Raw genomic sequence first — 23594 nt, 5'->3', positions numbered from 1 at the left:
GTGCTTTGATTCCGTGAAACACGCTTTGTAACAATGGCGAGCCGCAGAGTGCCGAGTACATCAAAACAGCAAAAAGAAAGCAAGATTTCCATACTCACATTTTCCAAAGCACCAGCTCCAAATCCCCCTAAACATGCATTATTTGGGGTAGTAAGCAGTCTGCGGGAGCATTTGCCGAGGGCGGGGGCAGAAAGTTTAGAGGAATGCGGTGAATTACCCCATATTCCGGGCATTAAGCGCTTTCCTCATAAACTCCTCTTTATCAGAGTCCCCGGAATCGCCAGCACCTCTTACCTCCCAGTCTGAACCAAAAACATAGATATCCGGTTACGTTTGGTGAAGGGTGCATACCGGCTGACGCCATGGGCCGATCCTGAGGGTGCCGGTCATCGTTAACAGCTACTTTTTCCTGTCAAGGGGCCCTTTTGGCCTAGTTTACATGACAGGGGCCCTTTGCTGCATTTTGGCGGTAATTGTCTTCCATATATTCTGTTTCGTGCTGGTATTATGTACAGGGTTATGATATATTTATTATGTTATATAGCGCTGTCATATTCCACAGCGTTATACATACCCTTGTATACGATCTGAAGCCCCTCCTAGAGGTGTCTGTAACTAAAAAGCCCATCATTAACCTTTAGTGACAATAAACCCCCGCTGATTCCATCATACTTGGCTGTTTATTGTGGCCCCGGGGCTAGTTGAGATAATGGGACACTGCAGGCTAGGCTTGTGGCGATTGCCCCCTGCTGATAGCCACCCCCTGTCAGACCCCCGTCTTCCTCAGCAGCACGCTCCCACTCTCCCGCCCCTGCCTACGGTCAGTGCGCATGCGTAGTGCCCTCACACACGTCTTCTCCCTGGCCCAAGCGAGTTAGTGCGCACTCTCAGTGCCCTGAGGCGGCAGAGGGAGCGTCTGCCAAGTGTCAGCCCCGCCCAGGCTGCTCTAGCTCTGCCCATTGTATGCACTGCGGCCGCCCGCTGGGTGTTGGCAGACACTCCCCGTGCCTGCCCCTGGCTGCGGCTCCAGGCCAGTGCGTGTGAGGAGCAGGGGCCCCGCGCGGTGTGTGTGTGTCAGGAGCTGGGGCCCCGCCATGGCCGCGGATGACGAGGAGTACGAGCGGCTGCTGCTGGACTCGGGGTCGGAATGGCTGCGGTCCGAGGTGAGGCGGCTGCTGCGAGAGCTCAGTGAGACCACTCGGGAGAAGATCCAGGCGGCCGAGTACGGGCTGGCGGTGCTGGAGGAGAAGCAGCAGCTGCAGCAGCACTACGATGAGCTGGAGCTGGAGCACGACACGGTGCGGCACGAGCTGGAGCAGCTCAGGGAGGTAGGTGCAACAAGAGGGGTGGCAGGAAGAAGGGGGGACAGGGGCAATAATTCGAGTGGGGTGGGCAGTAAGAGGGGAGGTTGGGGGCGAATAGAAAGGAGCTAGAAGCAGTAAGAAGGTAGACAGCGGCAATAAGAAGCCCCTGCTGTGCCCCATGACCAGGGGACATTAGCAGTGGCAGGGGTCAGGTACAGGGAGGTTGGTACCTATGACAGTGGGGTGAGAAGAAATAACAGCAGGGCACAGCTACCCCGGGGGGTACCACATAGCAGGGGGGTGTCCCTGTGAGGGGTGCAGGGGACCTGTCCGTGGTTCTGGAGAGACCCCGGAGTGACATGGGGGAGACCCCTGAGTGATATAGGAGAGACCCCTCAGCTGTCAGAGTATTGGCAGAGTGGGAAGCCCCTTACTGCTGCCACACGGAGCACCTTATTGCTTCCATGTCCACCCTTGCATTGCCAGTGCCCCCCTGTGTATACAGCTAACCTGACAGTATACGCGTGCCCACAATACAGAGCTGCGCAGAATTCCCCTTACAGCTTTATAAACCGCCTCCTGCATTTGCCCCGGAGGGACCCCGTGCCGCCGGAAGGCAGCTGCAGCCCCCGTCTTCTGCCCCTCTCCTCCTCGCTAGTAATGTCCCTGGATTTTTGGTGGGATTGCCCAGCGTGTTAGGGAAACATACGTGTCCGTGGTACCCGTGGAGCTACAGCTGCTGTGTGTGGCTCTGGCAGGGAGGGGGTTAATGGTTTCTTGCGTTTGTGGCAAATCGCGCTCTTTTCACAGTTCTGGAAAAATGTGGAACAGATTCGTTGGGTTTCACCCGCAGAAGATTATGACGGCTTCTTATTACACGAGTTGGGGGGATAAATGAGAAGACAGACCGGAATGTTAAAGCCCCTCTCTGGGCACGCAGGGGGGATCCGGGGACCCCAGCAGACACGAGCCGAGTTATAGACGCAGCACTGAGCAGATGTGGCACCGTGTCGGGAGCCTGCGCAGAACGTCTCAGCGCCCTTCCCAAGACATCTGCTCCCCGGCCTCCCCTCCTCCACTCGGAGCCGGAGAATGCGGTGGGATTTCCTCCGCTGTCTCACAGACACGTGAAGAGAGGACTCTTTCCATAAACCCCCTTGTGAGGGAAACATGCGCGGGCTGACGACCCCGGCTCCGACAGAGCAGCTCGCCGGCGGGGCGCGTAGGGGGGGATTTGGCGTAGATGGCTGGAGCTTCCTATGGAAATATTGACAGATCACGTTTTCCAGGATCCACGATAGATAAAAGCTGCGCCTGAATTTGCATTGAACAGTAAAGGAAGCAGAGGGGCTTCCAGAGGCGTGCGCATGCAGGGCTCCGGCGCATGCAGGGCTCCGGCGCATGCAGGGCTCCGGCGCATTCAATGCATTCTGTTTGCATGTTTGAGCATTACTTTTCGTTCGGTCGCCGAGGCCGGCAGCAATATGTGGAAAATCCTCATGTGTTTGGATAGCGTGTTCCATGTTTTTATAACACGAGGTAACCGTCAGTAGTGAGAATCTGCCGGGTAAAGTCACGGCGCAGGGAATGCGGTCGGACCGTCCCGGCTCCAAGAACATGTTTACCTTACACGGGATGTTTTACGTGTTACATGTGAAGAGTAATGACCGGACATGGAAGCCCTGCAGTGGCGGTATATTTACTAATAAATCCGGGGACGCGGTAGCCCCCGGCGAGCGGGTAACTCGTGGGTCGTCGGTGTTTCGGGGCCGGAGCGTCTCGTCTGTAAATGTTTAGCTAGAGAAGGAGGCAGCTTGTTGGGGCATTCATGGTATTTCTGGAATGCCGGCTGAATTACCTCCGGAGTAAGGCGGCCCCGGGGTGTTTACAGAGGTGCAGGGAGTCGGGGTATGGCCGGGTGTAGTGAGAGTTGGACTAGTGATTACCAGTGAGCGGCTGCGAGGAGTTCTCCATGCGCGGGGCTGTGTGGAAGGCCGTCCTTGGAAAGAACACGGAGGGTCGCCGGATTTCCTTCTTATTCTTGCTCTGTTTATAGCGAAGGCATCGAGTCAATTCCTGCCGGGATACCTAGGCTGGCAGCAGAGAGCATGCTGGGACGGGATGTTAAGTAAAGGGGTTAATAAAGTAGAGGAGGGAATTTATTTCAAAAGGAGGAGAGAAGTTACAACAAGAGACCGGAATCTAATGCTACAGGATCAGAGACTGAGATGGAACGGAAGGAAGTTTTACTTTACTGAGACAATAGTAGATAAGTGGAACAGCTTCTCAGCAGAGGTGGTAGAGGGTAATACAGTGAGGGGATTAAACATGCATGGGATAGACATACGGCTCCTGAATCTAAGACGAGACCAACGACTGATTAAGGTTTGAGTCTTTACAGCAGGAGAAACGGGCGACTAGACGGGGGGCCGGATGGGGCCGATCTGCCGGCGGGTTCTATGTGTGGAGCCAGGCAGCGTTTATGGTCGGTGTGGGCAGAGCTTGTGAATGAAACGTCTCGCGTTGATACATTTTATTTCTCGCTGGCTGTGAAGTTGATTATAGATTTTCGGGTAACAATGTATCAGAACCTCGTTTACACGACACAAAGGGGAGACGCGGATATGGAGGACGGACCCCCTCGGCCCCCGGCGAGAAGAGAGGCCGATTCATACGCGAGGCTCGTGTTTTTTGGGGGGAAGGGAGGCTGTGAATGGCGGAGGCTCATAGCCGGACCATCTCCCTGGAAACCCCAAATGAACGGCCTCTTTCACACGGCAGCCGGGAGGGCCGGGAGGGCCAAACATTTCTGCAAGGCTGTTATCCGGGAATGACGTGCATCATAGTAAACAGTTCAGGGTTAGGAGGGGATCAGGAACTAACCAGAGATAACTGCCCCTGTAAGACATCATAGTCAAGACTAAGGAGGCAAGGGCGAGCGAGTGAGACGGTTATATATATATCCTGAAGGATGGAAGCCTCGGGTTTGGGGGTCCCATCAGCAATCCCCCTGCCCTCCCGGCACATTTCCTGGTGGATGATGTAATAAAGGCTCGAAGAAAATGGGTTCTGAACCCCCAAATCCTGTGATCCTCTAACAGAACAGACATTTACAATGTATCGCCTCACGGTCTGCAGGGAGCTTCGCGATGAAGTGGATTCGAGTCCCCGGACGGGTGTCCTGCGGAAGCGGCTAGCGGCGGACCCCGCAGATTACACCCCGATCCCGTCATCACTTCTCCTCTCGCTGTACAAACGGTCGTTTTTGGCAGCGGCATGAAAACCTCCCAACCGTTTTTTAAACCTTCCTTACCGACTCCGAGCCCCGACTCACGCGCTTTCCTAATTCCTTATTGTTTTGTTGGCAGGGCCCGGATTAGAATGTCAGAGAGATTCTGCCCCGGTACGTGGGGGCTTTGGGGGTGTTATAATCCCCATTATTCTGATTAATCAGGACCGGCCGGAGCGTGGGACCCTTCTGTGTCTGATTCACTCCTCCAGCATCCGTCCAGCTCTGTGCTTCTTGTTACTGAGCAATGTTCTCGGCCATTGAGAATTACCCGAGGTCTGGGCAGCTTGTGCTTTTTCTTCCCCAATGATAATAATTGCACTGGAGTCTCAGTTTGGCCCCCAGAACCCCCTGACTCCGAGAGGCTTCTGTAGACTCTAGGCCCGGCGGTCAGCGGCAGGCTCTTCCCGCCGGCAGAATCGAAATATTTCTTTTTAAGAATGAATTAACCCACACGACCAATAAGACTGTGAGCAAACCCCTTCGCTGCCGCTGCTTGGTTTCTTCCGGTGAGGATTGGCACCGACAGGCTACCGTCATCTCAGTCTGTGATAATTAGCGTGCGATTCCTCAGGGGTTAGCGTGCGTCTCTGTGCGATCTCGCGTTCGTCAGCCGCGTATGGACGTGATGCGCTGCCGGTGAAACACCTTTTAGACGGAGACCGGAGCTTCGCATCGTCCAAGGCGGCGGAGAACCTCGCTGTTACGCGATGTCATGGAAAACCAACACGTGGAAAGGTTTCCGCTCGCGGATTAGAACCGTTACGTCTGAAGCTGAGCGTCGCTTTCTGCATCTTCTGTAACAGGCTTTCCGTCTGCGATGTTCTTTGTTCCAAAAAACGGATTATTTGCCACGATACAGAATCCCCCCCAGCTGTACTTCAAACAAGCGCTCGGGGGTCCTGGGCAATAGTCACGGCTGTCACCGGGAGCTGCACACATGACGCGGCCCCGTCAGGGGAGTCTGTTTTTGGGGCAGGAAGTTGGGATTTTGGATGTGTTGACAGATGTTCTGTAATCTGTATAATCAGAAGCTTAGGTTACAGATTGCGCTCACTCTGGCTGTTTGCGAGCGCGTGCGCGACATCTCGCAGCCCGACGTCGGCCCGTGGCAGCGAGTCTCAGCGAGCTGCCTTTCTGTTCTGAAATTCTTCACACAGAAATCTGGAGTGTTATCTTTGCTAATAACCCCGGGGTCAAGGGCGTCACTCGAGGTTCCGTGAGATATTTCCGGCATTCCGTGGGTATGAAATATCCAGAGTCTGACGGCAACGTTTCGAAGCAAAAATCTCGTCCCTATGTGTGCGTCGCAGCCGGAGGGCCGGGTCGGCCCTCGAGGGATCGGCTCAACTAATGTGTAAATAGCCCATTAATCATAAAAGACAATAACCTGTTGGCTTTAGACATTTAGACACCGTGTACGAGAAATGCCGATCCACGGAGGCGTGGAGACCGGTTTGTGGCGCCCGGTAACTCGGTGCCAAGTTTGGGTCAGTGAGGTGGCAGAAGATTCAGCCGACATAATGGGAGGTGATTTAACGCGGCAGCCTAATCCTGATTACATTCATTCACGTTTGTCTCAGACGGCGTGTGATCCCTTCCCAGTAAGTAATACCTTTTGGGGCAGGCAGGGCCACAGATACCCATCCCCCCCCCATCTCCATGGGAGATACATTTCCGTCTGTCGGCCATCGGTGATGTGTGTGCGGATAATTGGTCGTGACCTTACCGCACCGCGCCGGCCAATCTGTTTGAATGGATCGCTGTAACCTATTTAAAGGGACACCGCTTGCCCCCTGTAGCTCTCTGTAGCCCCTCTAAGCTAATTTAGTCGGACGTTGTTGATAACAATGGAGCCATCAGCAGATTATCTTAATTAGGCAGAAAAAAAGCGTGACCTGAGATCACACAGCGAGCGGGGAGAGGGTCGGTGACGAGACATCATCTGTGCCGCGCTCGCTCCCTCCATGCGGCGCTCGCTCCCTCCGTGCCGCGCTCCCTCCAGGCCTGCTTCCGTCTCTGAAAAGCATGCAGTTAAGAGGACGATCACCTAAACAGCAACTTACTCTATGTCACGCAGAGCTGATGTCACGCAGAGCTGATGTCACGCAGAGCTGATGTCACGCAGAGCTGATGTCACGCAGAGCTGATGTAGGCCGTCTTTATCCGCCTCTTTTCCAGTCTTCTTGTTCCTTATCATCCATCCAGAATGGATTTGAGACCCCAAAGGTGCGCCTTGCGGAGGCTTTAGGGCTCGCCCCGGGGGCTCTCAGCGAATGGCTTTGGTTATCCGTTAATATTTTGCGGAGGTTGGGGGATTAATTTCTGTGCTCTTAGCAGGGGTTTTAATTTGGGGACCGTTCACAAACATGGAGCGCGTGACTCGATAATGTGTTTTGATCACCGTATCCCACCATAACTTTACAAATGGTCGCCTTCCTCGTAACTTATCCATAGTTAGTATTTGCCATTTTTATTGTTATTCCACCCATACCCTCCATGGAGCTCAGGAACCGGATAGACTAGCAGGCGATGCCCCGAGACTCTGCCCGCAGCTGGCCGCCACGCAGGGGCTTCTCATTTGAATGCCGATGAATGGAGGTTTGTGTCCAAGAGACAGCAGCTGCGGGTTATTCTGAATTACCCCGGCCGTCTCATGGGCAGGCGCGTTAAGACTGGCAAATGTATCTGCCGGCGGTGCCCGCGAAAGCTCGGTGTATAAAAGGCCGCGTGTGCCGGATTCGCTTGCAATCAAACCGTAATCTCTTCTAACCGGCGCTAAATCCCCTCTCTGTGCCGTACAAGAGGACGGATCGCTGCTATTGTAGAGACAGATTAATGCTGCGGGACGCTGTCCAGCCTGCCGGGACGGGGCGCACGCACTGATTGCACTGATTGGCTGTTGTGACGTGACTGTAGCGTTGGGTCTGTTGTGTTAATGGGAAGATTTTTCACATCTTTGTGTAACAAACGATAAGGAAAGTGAGGAGCGCAGTGCCAGGAGTTGTGGGGTTAGTGTGCGTTGGTGTGTGTGGACGGATATACCCGCAGAGATTGCGACGTGGTTTCTGTACACAATGCGTGTGTATACAAGCGAGGGCATGCGCAACGGGGATAATATGCATTAACCTCGCGTCGGGCAGCTCCGGGAAAGGCTCGCTGGCCTCGGGGACAAACCCTGTGGATTCAGAGGCCCTTCCGGCTGAGGATCTCTGAGCGGCCGAGCTGAGCTCCCAAGGAAAAAGCATTTGTAACGAGGTTGTATAAAAATAGCCCGGAGCCAGACTCCGGATCACGTGGCGGCAGCTTCCCCTCCTGCCGGGGTAACGTGAGGGGGATGGAGCGCGAAAAGTCATGTTTCCTGCTGTGCTCCAAATCCAAACAATGCTCCTCCAATGTCTCCCGCTGGACACGCGCGGCAGGGGCCATTTAACCGATTAGGTAATCAGTGGAACCACAGCAGCATAACCTGGAGAAGGGCTAAAAACCGGAGTCCTGAAGAGCACTGACCGAAAGGGTTAATTCCACGTCCCCTGGTTACTATCCCAAAGCCGCCTGGAGTAGCGATTCATCACAGTCTATGACATCATACGCTAGATAGCCTTCCAGCTCTTGGTGTAATTAAAGCACCCCCCCCCATCTTGTTAATGCCACTCTGGCCCTTTCTGGGCTTTAGAATCGGGACCTGGTTCTGTGGCCCCTGCAGGCCGTCGGCGATACCGTATTTAGCAAAGAGAGACAGACAATTCTAAGAATGCTGCGGCATACGCTGCCAGACGTAAACATGGAGCCGGTGACATCATCTGCTTAACTCCTTCATCCCTGAAACCTTCAGCCATTAACACTTTCTATTACCAGCAGAGCGGAGAACGTCTTCTAATGTTACATTTTAACAGCGTGTATCGCCGGAGATATCACGGACGCGGCTGCCTCGGCTCGTGTATTAATCTGAATTCGCTGCGTTTGGCCCCGTCGGCCCCGAGCCGTTCCATCGGGATCGGGTTTTTTGTGTGATGTTCTCAGACTCTGCTTTGATTCCCGGATATCTGGAGTCCCACGAAGCGTCGTATTAGGAAACGCTGAGCTCTGAAACTCATTTCCACGATCGTTTCAGGAAAAGCAGATTCCAGACCAATATCAGGACCGAGCTGCGCGTTCGCTAAATCCGTCCGCCTAATCGGAGCCAAGAGATTATATTTACTGGGAGCTGCTTGCGACCAGGGGCAGGGGGGGGATTGGTAGTCAATTATTCATCAAAATGCACTTTTGTCTTTTTACTGGATTTTGAATAAATTTGACTTAAATTCTGTTTCTGAGACACGTTTGTTGCAGTGGTTGCCGCTGGTAACCGGTGGGTTTCCTCCCCAATGATGTCTCCAATCTCGGGACTGAGGTTTAATTTAAATCCCCCAAGTAGGGGTATTTCTCGTGCTTCCCCCAAGCCTCAAGTATTAAGCCGGTATCACAACCTCATGCCGACGAGTCCCATTAAGGATGAAACGCCGTCCACGAGTGGTGTTCTGGCTACTGCACCTCTTACCCGATTTTCGTCTAAAGGCTGTTCTATACAGCGGGGCAATTACTTTCAAGGGTTCCATGTATAAAGTGGATATAGAGGCAAAAGGCCTTATTTGCATGTGCCTACCCAGAATGCCTTGTGGTTGTGGCAGCAGCATGAGATTTCTGAGGGAGAAACAAGCCTTCTGGCTGTAGATGAGGGTTTAATAATAATACTTCTACTACCCCCTTACATTTAAGTGGAAAAGTTTCCCATCACCTTTACTCACCGTAACTTATGTAATATTAATAAATATAATAATAATGGATTCCAGCGAATCTTGTTTCGGAATCTTTTATAATATTATATACTAAGCGTCTGTTGTCTCATTGGCTGTTATTTAATATAAGATGGTTATTATATGGCATTGCGCCATTTGGCTAAATATTATGACTCGATTTCATTCCTTTAAAAGAAAAAAAGGCGAAAGTGGTTAATATATTCAGATCATTCATTATAACGGGAGGCGACGCGATTTATTTTCACGGGCTTTTCTTTGAATTGTGTAAATGAAGCACATTTGTCATCTCGTTCAGTGTTTTCCCCGCTAGTTTCCATGGTGATTCCTTGTGTTGCGCGGATTTACGTTTCTTAAAATTAAAAAAATTTGGAAACTATTTCTTCCTTTGTTTGTAAATTTTTTTTTCATACACAGGTTTTCTTTATTTGTTAGGGAAATGCAGCCGATCTGCATATAATTCACTCGCTAGTACCGGCAGCGCGCGTGATCCTTTCTTCTGCTTTGAAATGTTTTTAAATCCCTTTAACGCTCTGTTGATGAACCCAATGAACGCCAGCATTTAGGAACCGGCGTCTGTCGTCATGAATAAGAGTCGCTAACGCCGACTGGTTGGTATTTATAGCGGCTCTGACTGTTTGGGGCAATAAGGAAGTTTCCCTAAAATAAACCTCCGGATAACATTACCGCGTTTTCATCCATGTTATAAATAGCGCGTTTTCTGGGTCTGATGAAACAGGACACCAAAAAGACCAAGAAATAGGAGTGATAGGACCCCATCGCTCTGCAGCTACGTCCCGACATACCCTCGCGCGTTAAATAGTTAAGTGGGTGACGTCTGTCATTTAATGAGCAGTTGTACCCGGCGCCTGCGCGGCTCTCTGCGGGATTCTGCCTGTAATCAGAGAGCCCTCGTTACAAAAGGCTGTTTGAGGCGGCCCGTGCCCTCCGTGTCTCTGGCCCGGGACAATCGGCGTCCTATTTCAGCCGTGAAAGGGGCAGCATGGCTCGTGTTAAAGAAGCCTCTGTGATGTCTGGAGCTGCATTTGGTGTAATGGAATCCAGAACGTCTCGCGGGGCTCGTCAAGAAGTGGATAATGATGTCACCGTGAGCTGTGATGTCAGAGACTGGGGTTATTCTCCCGGCACAGATCGTAATCGTTCTAACAGAGCGGCTCAGGAACTGATTGTTACAGAATGTCAGATTTTGGAGTTATCTTTGAATAAAGGGGTTAATGTTCCGGTTCTGTCATTAGTCGGCTGCCCATAATTAGCCCGGGAGCCTTCGGAGCAGAACCGCTCGCTCGGCGTTAATTACACCTAAATACGCTTAAAATAGTAAAAAATTTGATGGATAAAGATGTCCTAGAAGAGACCTCCAGACCGAGAGACGTGGAGAGGTGAAGAGGTCGCGCGTTTCAGAGACTTCTGCTCTCGACCTTGTTGTCTTTTAATCCGGGGATTAGTCCTTTCCATGCGCGACGCCGGGCACAGGGCTTGTGACAGCCGTGGTTTGGGGGGTCTCATCTACTTACACAAAGGCTGTGATATTTTGAGACGTCTCTTTCGGGAGAGGAGCCTGGAAATTACGGGATTGCCCCGTAACCAAACCCCGTTACTGGGAAGCGAGCGTTTCATTATCGTTAATTTGCACATATCGGCCCCCGTGCCACGTTCTGCCCCATGGCTGCGCGTTGCGACCATCGCTGAGGGGCAGCTATGAATTATCCATCAGCTGCTGACCTATTTTCAGCCAAATCTGTCTAAGGGGGTCATTGGACAGCCCGGGGGGACGGGGGCTTTATCTGCTAATTAACATGATTCTGTGTCGCTTTTTCCATCCTTGGATTTTGGGGATTTGTGTACCCTCTACCACTAATGGGAGGCTGCTCCATTTATCTACCACTCCCTGAGTAAAATCTTACATTACTGTTCCATTCGAAGCCATAAATATTTTATTTTTGAAAACCTTCCATTATTGTGTATTTTCGGAATGAGGTTTCTGAATTTATAGACTTTGGTGTCGCCGGCGGAGAGGAGCTGATTGCAGCCGCGTCGCTGCTCGCTGTGATTTATTAGCGGCAGCCCAGCTGTCTAACCCCAGAACATGAATAATACATACAGCGTGGCGGCGGTAGACGAGGCGTTTTGTTGGAACGATGGCCGATTTTTACCGCACGTCATCCACCGTTAGCACAAAAATGGCAACAAAGGGTTTGAGCTGAAAGAAGCCGTCGGTTCAGACACCCGTCCCCCATTCTTTCCATATGATTTTTTTCTGAGATATGGGGGTCGCCATATACCAGCCCCGCGTGGTAGGAAGGCACGGACGGGGGGTATAACCTTGCCTACGGGGCAGTAAGACGCGCAGCGGCTTGTTATTAATCACGGAAGCTGTTCTTGCCCGTGACTGATGGCCGCTGGCCGCCTCGCTGTCCTTCAGGGTCCCTGAATTCTCTGCTTTGGGGGATTCGGGTCGTTGTGTTCCGCGGGTTGCAGAATTCCTCCATCTCCGGCTTCGTGACGATGACCCCGGCTGTCCTCGCAGCCGACCTTTCCTTCTCCGAAGGCTGTGGATTTCTAGACATCCGAGTCTGATGGAGAGGATTATGTGACGTGCGGCGGGTCGGGGCGCTGGCTGTGAGGGGGATTCACTAAACCCGCAGTTTAATGCACGTGATGAAGGGCTGAGCCGGCCCCCTGTATAATGTATAGATAAATCAGCGAGCCGGCCCCCTGTATAACAAACTCAGCGAGCCGGCCCCTGTATAATGTATAGTCAGAGTAGGCCGGCCCTGTATAATGTATAGTATACTCAGCGAGTCGGCCCTGAATAGGTCGCGGTTAGAGTAGGCCGCCTATACAGGGCCGAAGCAGGTAACGCATGTGACATGTGATTAGATTGCTAGCCCTTGAGCCTGTGTTCTCGGGGGCTGTCAGTAACTTGTTACCTCTGCTCCCCAGGCTTTCGGACAAGCGCACAGCAACCACAAGAAAGTCGCGGCAGACGGGGAGAGCCGAGAAGAAACGCTGATCCAGGAGTCGGCTACGAAAGAGGAATATTACATGAGGAAGGTCCTGGAGCTGCAGACGGAGCTCAAACAGTCGCGCAACGTCGTGGCCAATACCCTGTCTGAGAACGAACGTCTGACCTCCGTCACCCAGGAGCTGAAAGAGGTGAGACTCATTCCCACGGCCCGGGGACGTAATCCGTATCTGCACACGTCCACGTTATTAACCCTTTGTACATGTGGTATCCTCCCTTCTTCATTCAGAGAGCCGGGGGGTCTGTATTCAGAATAGCTGCATTAAAGTGACATCTCATTAAGTGACGTCTCCCCATCTCATTAAAGCGCTCTGCGAGTAACCCCAACGCACCTTAATACGCATCCTTCCACTTACCTGACACAGAAGCTGCAGCCCTGCGGCAGCAGCCTTCCTCCTCCGTAGTCTGACACTGATTGGCTGCAGCATTAACCGAGCCAGAGCTGACTCGCGGAGTTTATCGCCTGCAGGGAGATGTCTTTGGCTGAACGCGTCTCTTTCACTGCTCGGGGCGTTGGGGAAGGGGCAAGTGCACATGGGGGTAACGTGCGGAATCCCCCCTGCGATTACGTAGCCGTCTTATGCATTAACGTACGTACGGTGGCCGAAGCGTCGGGATCCGGATCTCTGGGGACCTCGCGGTTATCGGGTGTTCTGCCGGCTGCTGTTCCGCCGGACCCCCTTCAGACGCGGGCCGTGCAAACAGAAGCCGCGTGAGTTAATGAACTAACCCGACAGAAGTTACCCGGCAGCTAAACGAAAAGTGTTTGCTCAGGAGAAATGCAGCCAAGTTCTCCGCGTCCTTCTGCAGACGCCTGGAGCGATGAGCCCGAGAATCGCGATTAAAGGGGAAATGCCAGAAAATAAACACATATAGAGTTAAAACTCCCCAAAAACATTATTCCCAGGGCACCGTCCCTTTAAATAGACAATCGGAGAGTAAACAGGCGCTGCTGGCTCTACGGACCCCGCGGATGCAGAACAAATTGACTTGGAAGGGATTTGCCTCTCTGCGCTGGAAGCGGCATCTCCGGCCCCGAGGGCCGACTCTGGAGTGGAATGGACACAGCGATTACCCGCCATTTGTGCGACAGAGGAAGCTGCAGCGTGAATCGAGCACCGTAACAAACCGCGCAGCTGGATACTTTTTAGGGAGAATTCCGGTCCAGACACAGATGTCTCCAATCAGCAGCGTTTGTATCAAATCCCATAATATACCCCAAAACCTTCCAAAACCAGCATAATTCTCCATTTTACAGTTTTTTGGTAATTAAACCCTTTCTTTGTCTCTTTTGCTCGTCTGTGTTCGTTTAGCGCTCGTCCGCTTTGATAATTGTCGTAATTACGGGGGAAGCTGATTGTGATGCTAATTCTGTCTGGGTTTGCGGATTCAGATATTATCCGTCCCTCTTACTTATGCAGCTAAAGCGGATTTAGCACAATGACTCCCACTACGCTCAGTCAGCCATGGTGCTGATCCAATCAATTAGATTAATCAACACGCCATGAAAACTGCCTCCATGTAACCGGTCGGGGGGGTATACAGGGTATTTAACCACCGGGGGCTGTGGAATGCCGCTCCCTGATTGGTTGTGCAGTCCGTATATTTTAGAAACTTATTAAAATGATGTATTTAAAATATTTTTTTAATTTAATGGAGTGGTCCATCACAGATCGGTGATCCCGATGACGCGAAGAGCGGTGATCCCGATGACGCGAAGAGCGGTGATCCCGATGACGCGAAGAGCGGTGATCCCGATGACGCGCAGAGCGGTGATCCCGCTGACACGCAGAGCGGTGGTCCCGCTGACACGCAGAGCGGTGGTCCCGCTGACACGCAGAGGGTTAAGTTGCTTGGCGTGCAGAGAATCAGGAACATGATGTCATCGGCTGGAGTTATTATCTCGTGTCTGAAGTTATTTCAGGGAGTGACTCATCCCAGCAAAACAACTCAACTTCCCTGTTTCCCGACGGCTACACAGCATGCGCGACGTTGTCTTTCAGGTGGTTACAGTGGGTTAGGTTACTGGACCGCGTCCAACCAGCACCGATCACTCGCAGGACTCCCGTGTCAGAGGCGCGCCTGCTGGAAGTCATCGAGAATAAGGATGGAAGAAACGACCCGTGGGGGGGGGGGTTTTGTTATCTGATATCTGGCTCCTGATTGCTGAGCTTTAGTATTTTTTTCTGTTTAATAAAGTCATTGACATCTATCTGTACCCGCCGGAAACCCTATGCTCGTGTTAGGCCCCTCCCGTTTTGAGTGACATCATCACCGTGCGCTGCGTACTTGAGTTTGTGCTTCCCGCTGATTGGTCAGGGTGGAGAGCGCTGGGGGTCGGCTGTGCGTGCCGGAGGGGCTTGTGCTTCTGATTTAATGTTCGTTTTAGCAGCCCTGACATTGTTTTTCTTTCTTTCTTTAATTGTAGCTTAACCAGAATGTGGAAGCTCAGAGGTCGCGCCTGCGCGATGACATCAAGGAGTACAAATTCCGCGAAGCCCGACTCCTGCAGGACTACACCGAACTCGAGGAGGAGAACATCTCCCTCCAGAAGCAAGTGTCCGTCCTCAAGCAAAACCAGGCAAGTGTCCTCCAACCCTTCAGCGTGCGATCGTTATAAATGTCTCCGTCTCGGTGTTTATAAACTGCTCCGGGTCCTGAGACCTCATACATCGAGCTGCTCCATACATCAAACTCCGCGTACGTCCAGCACTTCTTCCCCGCGCGGCCCCATTGGGTGGTCTTCTACTGTATGGTTATTAGTCCTTTAAAACGTATAATTAAATCAGGTGGGAGTTTTTCATTCTTTTCCGTGTAAATTTACGAATCCCCCTTTTCCAGGTGGAGTTTGAGGGTCTTAAACATGAGATCAAAAGGCTGGAGGAGGAAACCGAATTCCTGAATAGCCAATTGGAAGACGCCATACGGTTAAAGGAGATATCCGAGCGCCAGCTGGAGGAAGCGCTGGAGACGCTAAAAACCGAGCGGGAGCAGAAAAACAACCTGCGGAAGGAGCTGTCCCATTACATGAACGTAAACGACAGCCTGTACAGCAACCACCTGAACTTCTCGCTGGACGGCCTCAAATTCAGCGACGAGATCACCGAGCCCAACAACGATGACGTCGTCAACGGATTCGAGCAAAACGGCATCGTTAAGATAAACGGTGACAACAGAATGTCCACCCCCAAGAAAAATGACCCGGCGCCGAGTCTGGTCTCTGATCTTCTGAGTGAGCTGAACATCTCGGAAATACAGAAATTAAAACAGCAGCTGGTGCAGGTAGGATCCCACATCACCCGCTCGCTCCCACGCGGTATAGACCTGTAGTTTGTTTAGGTTAATGTAAATGAACGTGTCTATATGTCTTAATTTGACATTGTGGTTTTTTTGTATACATCAGATGGAGAGAGAGAAGGTCAGCTTGCTGTCTACGCTTCAGGAGTCCCAGAAGCAGTTGGAGAACACCAAAGGCGCCCTCTCGGAGCAGCACGACAAGGTGAGCAGACTCACGGAGAACTTAGACGCCATGAAAAAACTCCAGGCCACCAAGGAACGCCAGTCTGCGCTCGACAACGAGAAGGAGAGAGACAGCCACGAAGACGGGGATTATTACGAGGTCGACATCAACGGAGCGGAGATTCTGGAGTGCAAGTACAAGGTGGCGGTGTCTGAGATCCACGATCTAAAGGAGGAGCTGAAAGGCATCAAGGCCAAATACGACGAATGCGAGAGAAAATACGGAGAGGAGAAGAGCCGGTATGAGAGCGAAACGCGCGCCATGGCCGACAAGATTTCCACGTTGGAAAAGTCGACGCGTCTGGACAGAGATCAGGTCGTGAAACTGGAGAAAGAATTGAAGAAAGTGTCCGACGTGGCCGGAGAAAGCCAAGGCAGTCTGACGGTCGCGCAAGATGAGCTGGTTACCTTTAGTGAGGAGTTGGCCAACCTGTACCACCACGTGTGTATGTGCAACAACGAGACCCCCAACAGGGTCATGCTGGATTATTACAAGGAGGGCAAAGGTGGCAGAAACAGCCCTGAAGGGAAGGGTCGTCGGTCTCCTATTTTGCTTTCAAAGGGTCTTTTGAGCCCAGAGAACGGTCCAAGTGACTCCGGATCCCCAGTGTCTCCAGTACCGTCTCCGGTTTCTGACCCAAGAAGGGAACCCATGAATATTTACAATCTCATCGCCATAATCCGTGATCAAATCAAACATTTACAAGCGGCCGTGGACAGGAACACGGAGCTGTCGCGGCAGCAGGTGGCCAGCCAGGAGCTCGGGCCGGCGGTGGACAAAGACAAGGAGGTCCTCATGGAGGAAATCCTGAAGCTGAAATCTCTACTGAGCACCAAGCGGGAGCAGATCGCCACGTTACGCACCGTGCTGAAAGCCAACAAACAAGTGAGTGGGGATACGACATGGGGGTCCCGTAATGACCCCTTTAATGCTAATTTATTCATGGAGTGACGCGCTCCAGAGAAAGTAGCTTCAAATTCCAGATGGCGGGAAAGTCCTTTTGCAATTAATCTCCAAAGCGTCAGAATGCAAATCTGGGTTTAAATGATGGATATTGTGCATTCTAACATATAACATTATTTTTCCATGCATGAGGTGTCATTTATATCATTTTATTAATTATATTGTCCTCTGGTACCCGGTCCTCTCGGTTTTGGCATCGCTCAGGGTTCCCTCTCGATCACTGATGCCCCCCATGTGTGGACCTCTAGCTGTCTCGGTAGACATTGCGATACGGGGACGTTCCGTAACATTCTCTGTCTGTGTTGCGTTTAGACGGCGGAAGTTGCGCTCGCCAACCTGAAGAGCAAGTATGAGAACGAGAAGACGATGGTCACGGAAACCATGATGAAGCTGCGCAATGAGCTGAAAGCGCTAAAGGAGGACGCGGCCACCTTCTCGTCTCTGCGAGCCATGTTTGCGACCAGGTGGGTAGCCGATCACAGCCGAGGAATACGCATCCCAGCTGCTATTCTGTATGTGACGCATTTTAATAGAAATGATGTAAAATTCGGATTTGGGGGGGGGGTCGATGTTCTGATTCAGAATCCTGTTTATCATCTTGTTGGTGAGAATTCCCACTTATAGTCCGTTAACGAAAACATCCGATAACCAGAAGAGAAACCGGGAGAGAAAGTCTTTGCCTCGGAGTTTAATGAGCGTTCATTGATGCCCCGGGTCACGCAAAAAGGTCACAAACAATGCAGAGGTCGTTCCGTACCGAGGGTACTTCTCACGGATTATAAATAACGATCTCAACGTGAACTGGAAACGACTTCCCTTCTAGAGCCAGAAGTCTGAGACAATGTATCGCGTTGCTGCCATTTCTGGGACCGAGGCAGAGCTGGCGCCAGTTATTACATTATTACTACATTATTACTACATTATTTATACAGCATTATTACGACATTATTACTACATTATTACTACATTATTTATACAGCATTATTACTACATTATTTATACATCATTATTACTACATTATCACTACATTATATATACAGTATTATTACTACATTATTTATACAGCATTATTACTACATTATTTATACAGCATTATTACTACATTATTTATACAGCATTATTACTACATTATTACATTATTACTACATTATTATTACATTACTACATTATTACTACAGCATTATTACTACATTATTACTACATTATTTATACAGCATTATTACTACATTATTACTACATTATTTATACAGCATTATTACATTGTTACATTATTACTACATTATTTATACAGCATTATTACTACATTATTACTACATTATTTATACAGCATTATTACATTGTTACATTATTACTACATTATTTATACATCATTACTACATTATTTATACTACATTATTACTACATTATTACTACATTATTTATACAGCATTATTACTACATTATTACTACATTATTTATACAGCATTATTACTACATTATTACTACATTATTACTACATTATTTATACAGCATTATTACTACATTATTTATACAGCATTATTACTACATTATTACTACATTATTTATACAACATTATTACTACATTATTATTACATTATTACTACATTATTACTACATTATTACTACAGCATTATTACTACATTATTACTACATTATTACTACATTATTTATACAGCATTATTACTACATTATTACTACATTATTACTACATTATTACTACAGCATTATTACTACATTATTACTACATTATTACTACATTATTTATACAGCATTATTACTACATTATTACTACATTATTACTACATTATTTATACATCATTACTACATTATTTATACTACATTATTACTACATTATTACTACATTATTTATACAGCATTATTACTACATTATTACTACATTTATACAACATTATTACTACATTATTTATACAGCATTATTACTACATTATCACTACATTATATATACAGCATTATTACTACATTATTACTACATTATTACTACATTATTTATACAGCATTATTACTACATTATTACTACATTTATACAACATTATTACTACATTATATATACAGCATTATTACTACATTATTACTACATTTATACAACATTATTACTACATTATATATACAGCATTATTACTACATTATTACTACATTTATACAACATTATTACTACATTATATATACAGCATTATTACTACATTATTTGTACAGTATTATTACATTGTTACATTATGATAAGGACACAGCGGTCTGAACACCTGGGAACCCCACAAATACAGTTTATAATACATAATATATAAATGATAATTATATTTTCTGCTCATTCACTCGCCTGTGGTCATTCATTTGCCCGCGAGAGACGAGTTATCGCTGAGCTCACGACTTCCACCCCTTTTCCCCTAAATCCGGCACAATTTGATTAAAATTCTCCTCACGTCAGTAATTTCCGTTAGAGCCTTGGATTAATTCCCGGGGACGTCGACCGCTTTCTCGCTGAGTGACGATATGAATATTTCATGTACCGAGAGCTGCCGTAGATTTTCTCGTGTTTGTAGACGTAGTAAAAGCCACTGGAAGGAGGATCGCCTCCCGTTACTAAAAACCCCAACCCGTCTTTTGAAATCTGGCTTTTACATCTTTGTTTGTTCTGCGCTCTGGATCGCGAAGGGTTATTAACCGGTGTGATGGGTTCTGCTGCACTCTCTGCAGGGTGTCGCGCATGCCTGCTTTAAGTGTGGTGAGCTTAAGCATTAAACTGGCAGCTCTGCATCGCTAACATACTCTGAGGCGCAGTACAAAGGCTCTGTACCTTTACCCAGACAGGCAGAATCCATGTTTATCTTCATCAGAGTGTTATGCCTCACTATAAAGCTCCTAGCGTGTGATTTGGATGTAAGAGGTGTGCCGGAGCGTGTGAATAAGCGTGTGATAAGCGACAGCTCCACATCTTACTCCGCACCAAACATACCTGACGTGGAGCTGAACCTCCGCTTTCTGTTTTATTCTTAATCCTAGAAAAGACTCAAGTAATGAACGACATCCTGAGCAAGCTTGGGAAAATGTTCAGCCACGTTAGAAAGTTTTACTTTACTGAGAGGGTAGCAGATAAGTGGAACAGCCTCCCAGCAGAAGTGGTAGGGGGTAATACGGTGAGGGTATTAAACATGCATGTGGTAAATTCACATCCGTGTCTTCCCCGGTGCTTCTCTGTTCTGTTGCAGGTGCGATGAGTACGTGACCCAGCTGGACGAGATGCAGAGGCAGCTGGCGGCCGCCGAGGACGAGAAGAAGACTTTAAACTCGCTGCTGCGCATGGCCATCCAGCAGAAGCTGGCTCTGACCCAGCGCTTGGAGCATCTGGAACTCGACCACGAGGCCAAAAGGGTCCGCACAAAATCTGCCTCCAAGCCCAAGAGCAGTAACCCCAGTGTAAGTCAAATCCGCTCCTGCGCGGACAGGTCCGAGGCGTCTGTCCTCAACAACCAGGTTTACTGCAGCGAAAAGTACAAGATCTGCTGTGATTAGCCGAGGCGGGTCGCAAACACTCTGTTCTTTATGCTTTGGGTAACCGCATGAAGCCCGCTGTCTGCACTGTCGCATTAACTGTCATAACGTGTAAAGAGGTGACCGCCGGGCTTGGCTGCCGCTAACAAACACGCATGGAGCATGGAGGACCGGGATCTGCTGACTAACACGTCTCCGCTGCGTCTCATCATATCTGTTCCGCAGAACGGGAAAGAGCGCAGCAATGAGCTTCTCGTGTGGCTCGCGGCGTAGGCTGCCGGGGGGATTTATAATTCCTCCTCCTGGAAGCAGCGGAAGGTGTAGTGATGGAGGTGAGCGATGTGTCCGTCCGGGGCTGGTTCTCCCTGCAGGCGTTTAGAAGACGTGTCCCTTGTTGCACTGCATGGTTTGCTCTTTCCGTTTAGTAAAGCACAACGCGGACCCTCAGATTAGGGCCACATCCTTTCCTATATCCCACGTTATTAATAAGCCGTGTCTGTTGGCTCGTAGTCGGCTAGGAGTTGGCCGCGTATGTTCCGGCCACTAAACGGTGGGTGACGGCCGGACCCGGATCAGCAAGGCGTCACCGGCTTGTCTGACGCAACGATGATCAGTATTTCCGTGTGTCGCTTTAATTGGGGAATGCACATCTGGTGTCTCCTCCGGGGGCTTCGGGGGTTAAGTTACAAGACGTGAAACATTTTAACCATTAATAAACCACAAACTCGCGATTCACCCCTGAGGTGGGAGAGCTGCCGGAAACGGGCATGCTGTCGGGGTGAAATACGGTGATTTTTGTATATAAATGTTACTGAACCTGAGGTTTAACCCTTCCGGTGCCAGCGGAGCAAACTGCAGAGCAGAGTGCCGCCTGCCCGTGGCATTGAAATAGTTAAGTAGCAATCCCGCTGTTTCCTCGCATTTTTTAAAAGGAAAGAAAAGTCTGGTTTCATGAACTTTCTTTCCGGAGATGAGGGGAGGAAAGCGCTGGGTGCGTCATGCAGGTTACGGGGCTCTGCGTTCCATGCGGAACCGGGTATTAAAAAAGCCCGTTTGAGGCAAAAATGTGTACTTCTCAAATTGTGCCTATGCAAAAAAACGTAAATAAATTGAGAGATTCGGCTGAAAGCAAAGTTCCTATTTGGCAAAGTAATGAAAATAACGGCACGTTTTCTGGAAACGGAGGAAACCCGTTGTTTGAAGTGCCTGCGTTTTCTACGCGTTGCCCCGCAGAGCCGTGTTGGGGGGGCCCTGGGCCGTCCTGTTTCCTCGTCCTTATAGATTGTAAGCAGTTCGCTCCCTGTATTACCTGCCTGCTTTCTGAGTGCGTCTGACCCCCTCGACGCATGCTTTAACCCCCGCTTGACGTGCGCTTTAACCCCCGCTCGACACACTTTAATCCGCTTGACACGCTTTAACCCCCACAAATCATTCGTGGAACTTTTTCTCACCAAGCACTTTCCCAAAATAGGTTTCCAGTCGTTTGGTTTTAATAATCCACAAAAACTATATTTATTTGTCTCATGTAACTAGATATAAAAAGTACAACTAATACCACGAAGCAAATGATCCCAAAAACCCTTTATTGTCCTTAAAAATGGATTGTAAAAGCGCCGCTCGTAGCATTTCTTTCCACAGATTTTGGGTCTCGTAATAAAAAATCTATATCTGTCCCGGAAGCCCCGTATCCAGAATGCATGGAATTTGTCTAAAAATTCAGCAGCCGTTAGCAGGCGATGGAACCCCGTTGACGACCGTTGCCGAGCACGAATCTGATAGAAAGGGCCCCAAATATATTCCCGGGGGGGGGGGGGGGTCGCCCGTTCGCCATGCTGTCGTCATAAAACTTCTGTGATTTGTGAATCTTGTGATCCGGCCTCCGCTGCTTGGGATGGCGCTTGGGCTTATCGTCGATTTAACCTACCTCTCCGTCGGGGCCGCACTTATCATTCGGATTAAGAGACCCTCGCCACTTCTTCCCACCGTATCTGGCGTTAGCCCCCCCCCAGACACTAATATCTGCCTCTTTGGGGTACTTTTGCTTCGCTTTCAAACTAACTTTCTCCGAAGCTTCTTCACGGAATGCGAAGTGTCTAACGTTGGTTTTATGTTTCCGTTTCCAGTTATAGAGTAGTCCCTGAAGAAGACCGTTCCGTCCGGTGCATTGATTTGCACAGACCCTCCGCTAAAGCCCCTCCGTACCGCTCTTAGCAGGGGAGGAAAACCACTTCGTGCTCCGGTTCCGTGTTACCGGTTCCGCGTTACCGGTTGCTTTATCACACGGCGATAGAAATGTCTCCATATAATCTGTAAGCTTTACCGGTAACGTACACTCCCATCCCCCCCGCGTTCCTCGGACAGGGGGCCGCCGCGTCGTATTTTCACGTCAGATACTCCGCTTTGGTTAAACCCGTGCACTTTTTATATTAGAGTATTTTACTTTTTTTTATATTTCATGTAGTCGTGTTTTGGATCGAGGGGCGGATGGATTATTAGCCCAAAAACAGAGGATTTTTGTTGGTTTCTGAAGCTTTGTACTTGTTGATTTTTTTATATCAGCATGATGCAGGGAGCTCGGCTAATGTTCCGATTTAACACACGCTTTGGCGTTAAATATATATATATTATATAAATTTATATGTTCTGTGCAACTATAGCTTTTTTTTGCTACAATAAGTATTTTTTGGTGTTTTAATTACTGGTTTTAACTGCCATGTTCATTAAATAAAATCCAGGGTCTCCAAGTTTTGGGGTCGTTCTCATATTATTATTCTTAGGAATAGTTTAACGTAACAAGGAAAAACTTGACTTGCTTTTTGGTTAAAAACAGTAATAGGCACTTGAAAAAAAAAAACCTGTTTAATGTAGTATTACCTAAAAGCACCAGAATATCTGGTTTTTAGGAAATGAAGAATTGCTGACGAACTGAATTTTCTACAAATGTTCCACTGAAATTCCAAATTGGAATTGTTCTGTTTCCTTGTTTATCGTGCCAAATTCTGGTACATCTAGAAAACGTAAATTCTAAAGTTGTCCATTAACGAGCGTTCTTATGCCTTTGTTACCGATGACTGCCGGCAGTGCCTTTCTCAACTACCAAGGGAATTTTAGACGAGTTTTGGTTTCAAAAAAATAAAAATGAAACCAGTTTTTGAAAAATTAAGGACAA

General features: G+C 49.1%; 1 protein-coding gene across 2 annotated transcripts; it reads left to right on the top strand.

The window, feature by feature from the left end:
- Nucleotides 1-977: 977 nt before the first annotated feature.
- Nucleotides 978-22681, top strand: BICD2 (BICD cargo adaptor 2). 2 transcript variants are annotated; one of them, XM_053468858.1, is made up of 8 exons: nucleotides 979-1328; nucleotides 12354-12566; nucleotides 14864-15016; nucleotides 15277-15717; nucleotides 15839-16840; nucleotides 17231-17382; nucleotides 20143-20350; nucleotides 22549-22681. In XM_053468858.1, the coding sequence occupies exons 1-8, from the start codon at nucleotides 1095-1097 to the stop codon at nucleotides 22552-22554; spliced, it is 2409 nt and encodes an 802-aa protein (XP_053324833.1). In that variant the 5' UTR covers nucleotides 979-1094; the 3' UTR covers nucleotides 22555-22681. The 2 variants fall into 2 exon arrangements, with proteins under 2 accessions (XP_053324832.1, XP_053324833.1); XM_053468857.1 differs by lacking the exon at nucleotides 22549-22681 and having other exon boundaries at nucleotides 978-1328; nucleotides 20143-21088.
- Nucleotides 22682-23594: the final 913 nt, after the last annotated feature.

Source organism: Spea bombifrons, chromosome 6 (assembly GCF_027358695.1).
Source record: "Spea bombifrons isolate aSpeBom1 chromosome 6, aSpeBom1.2.pri, whole genome shotgun sequence".
Lineage (NCBI taxonomy): Eukaryota > Metazoa > Chordata > Amphibia > Anura > Pelobatidae > Spea > Spea bombifrons.
The sequence above is the reverse complement of the archived record's forward strand: the minus strand, read 5'-3'. Positions and strand labels throughout refer to the sequence as shown.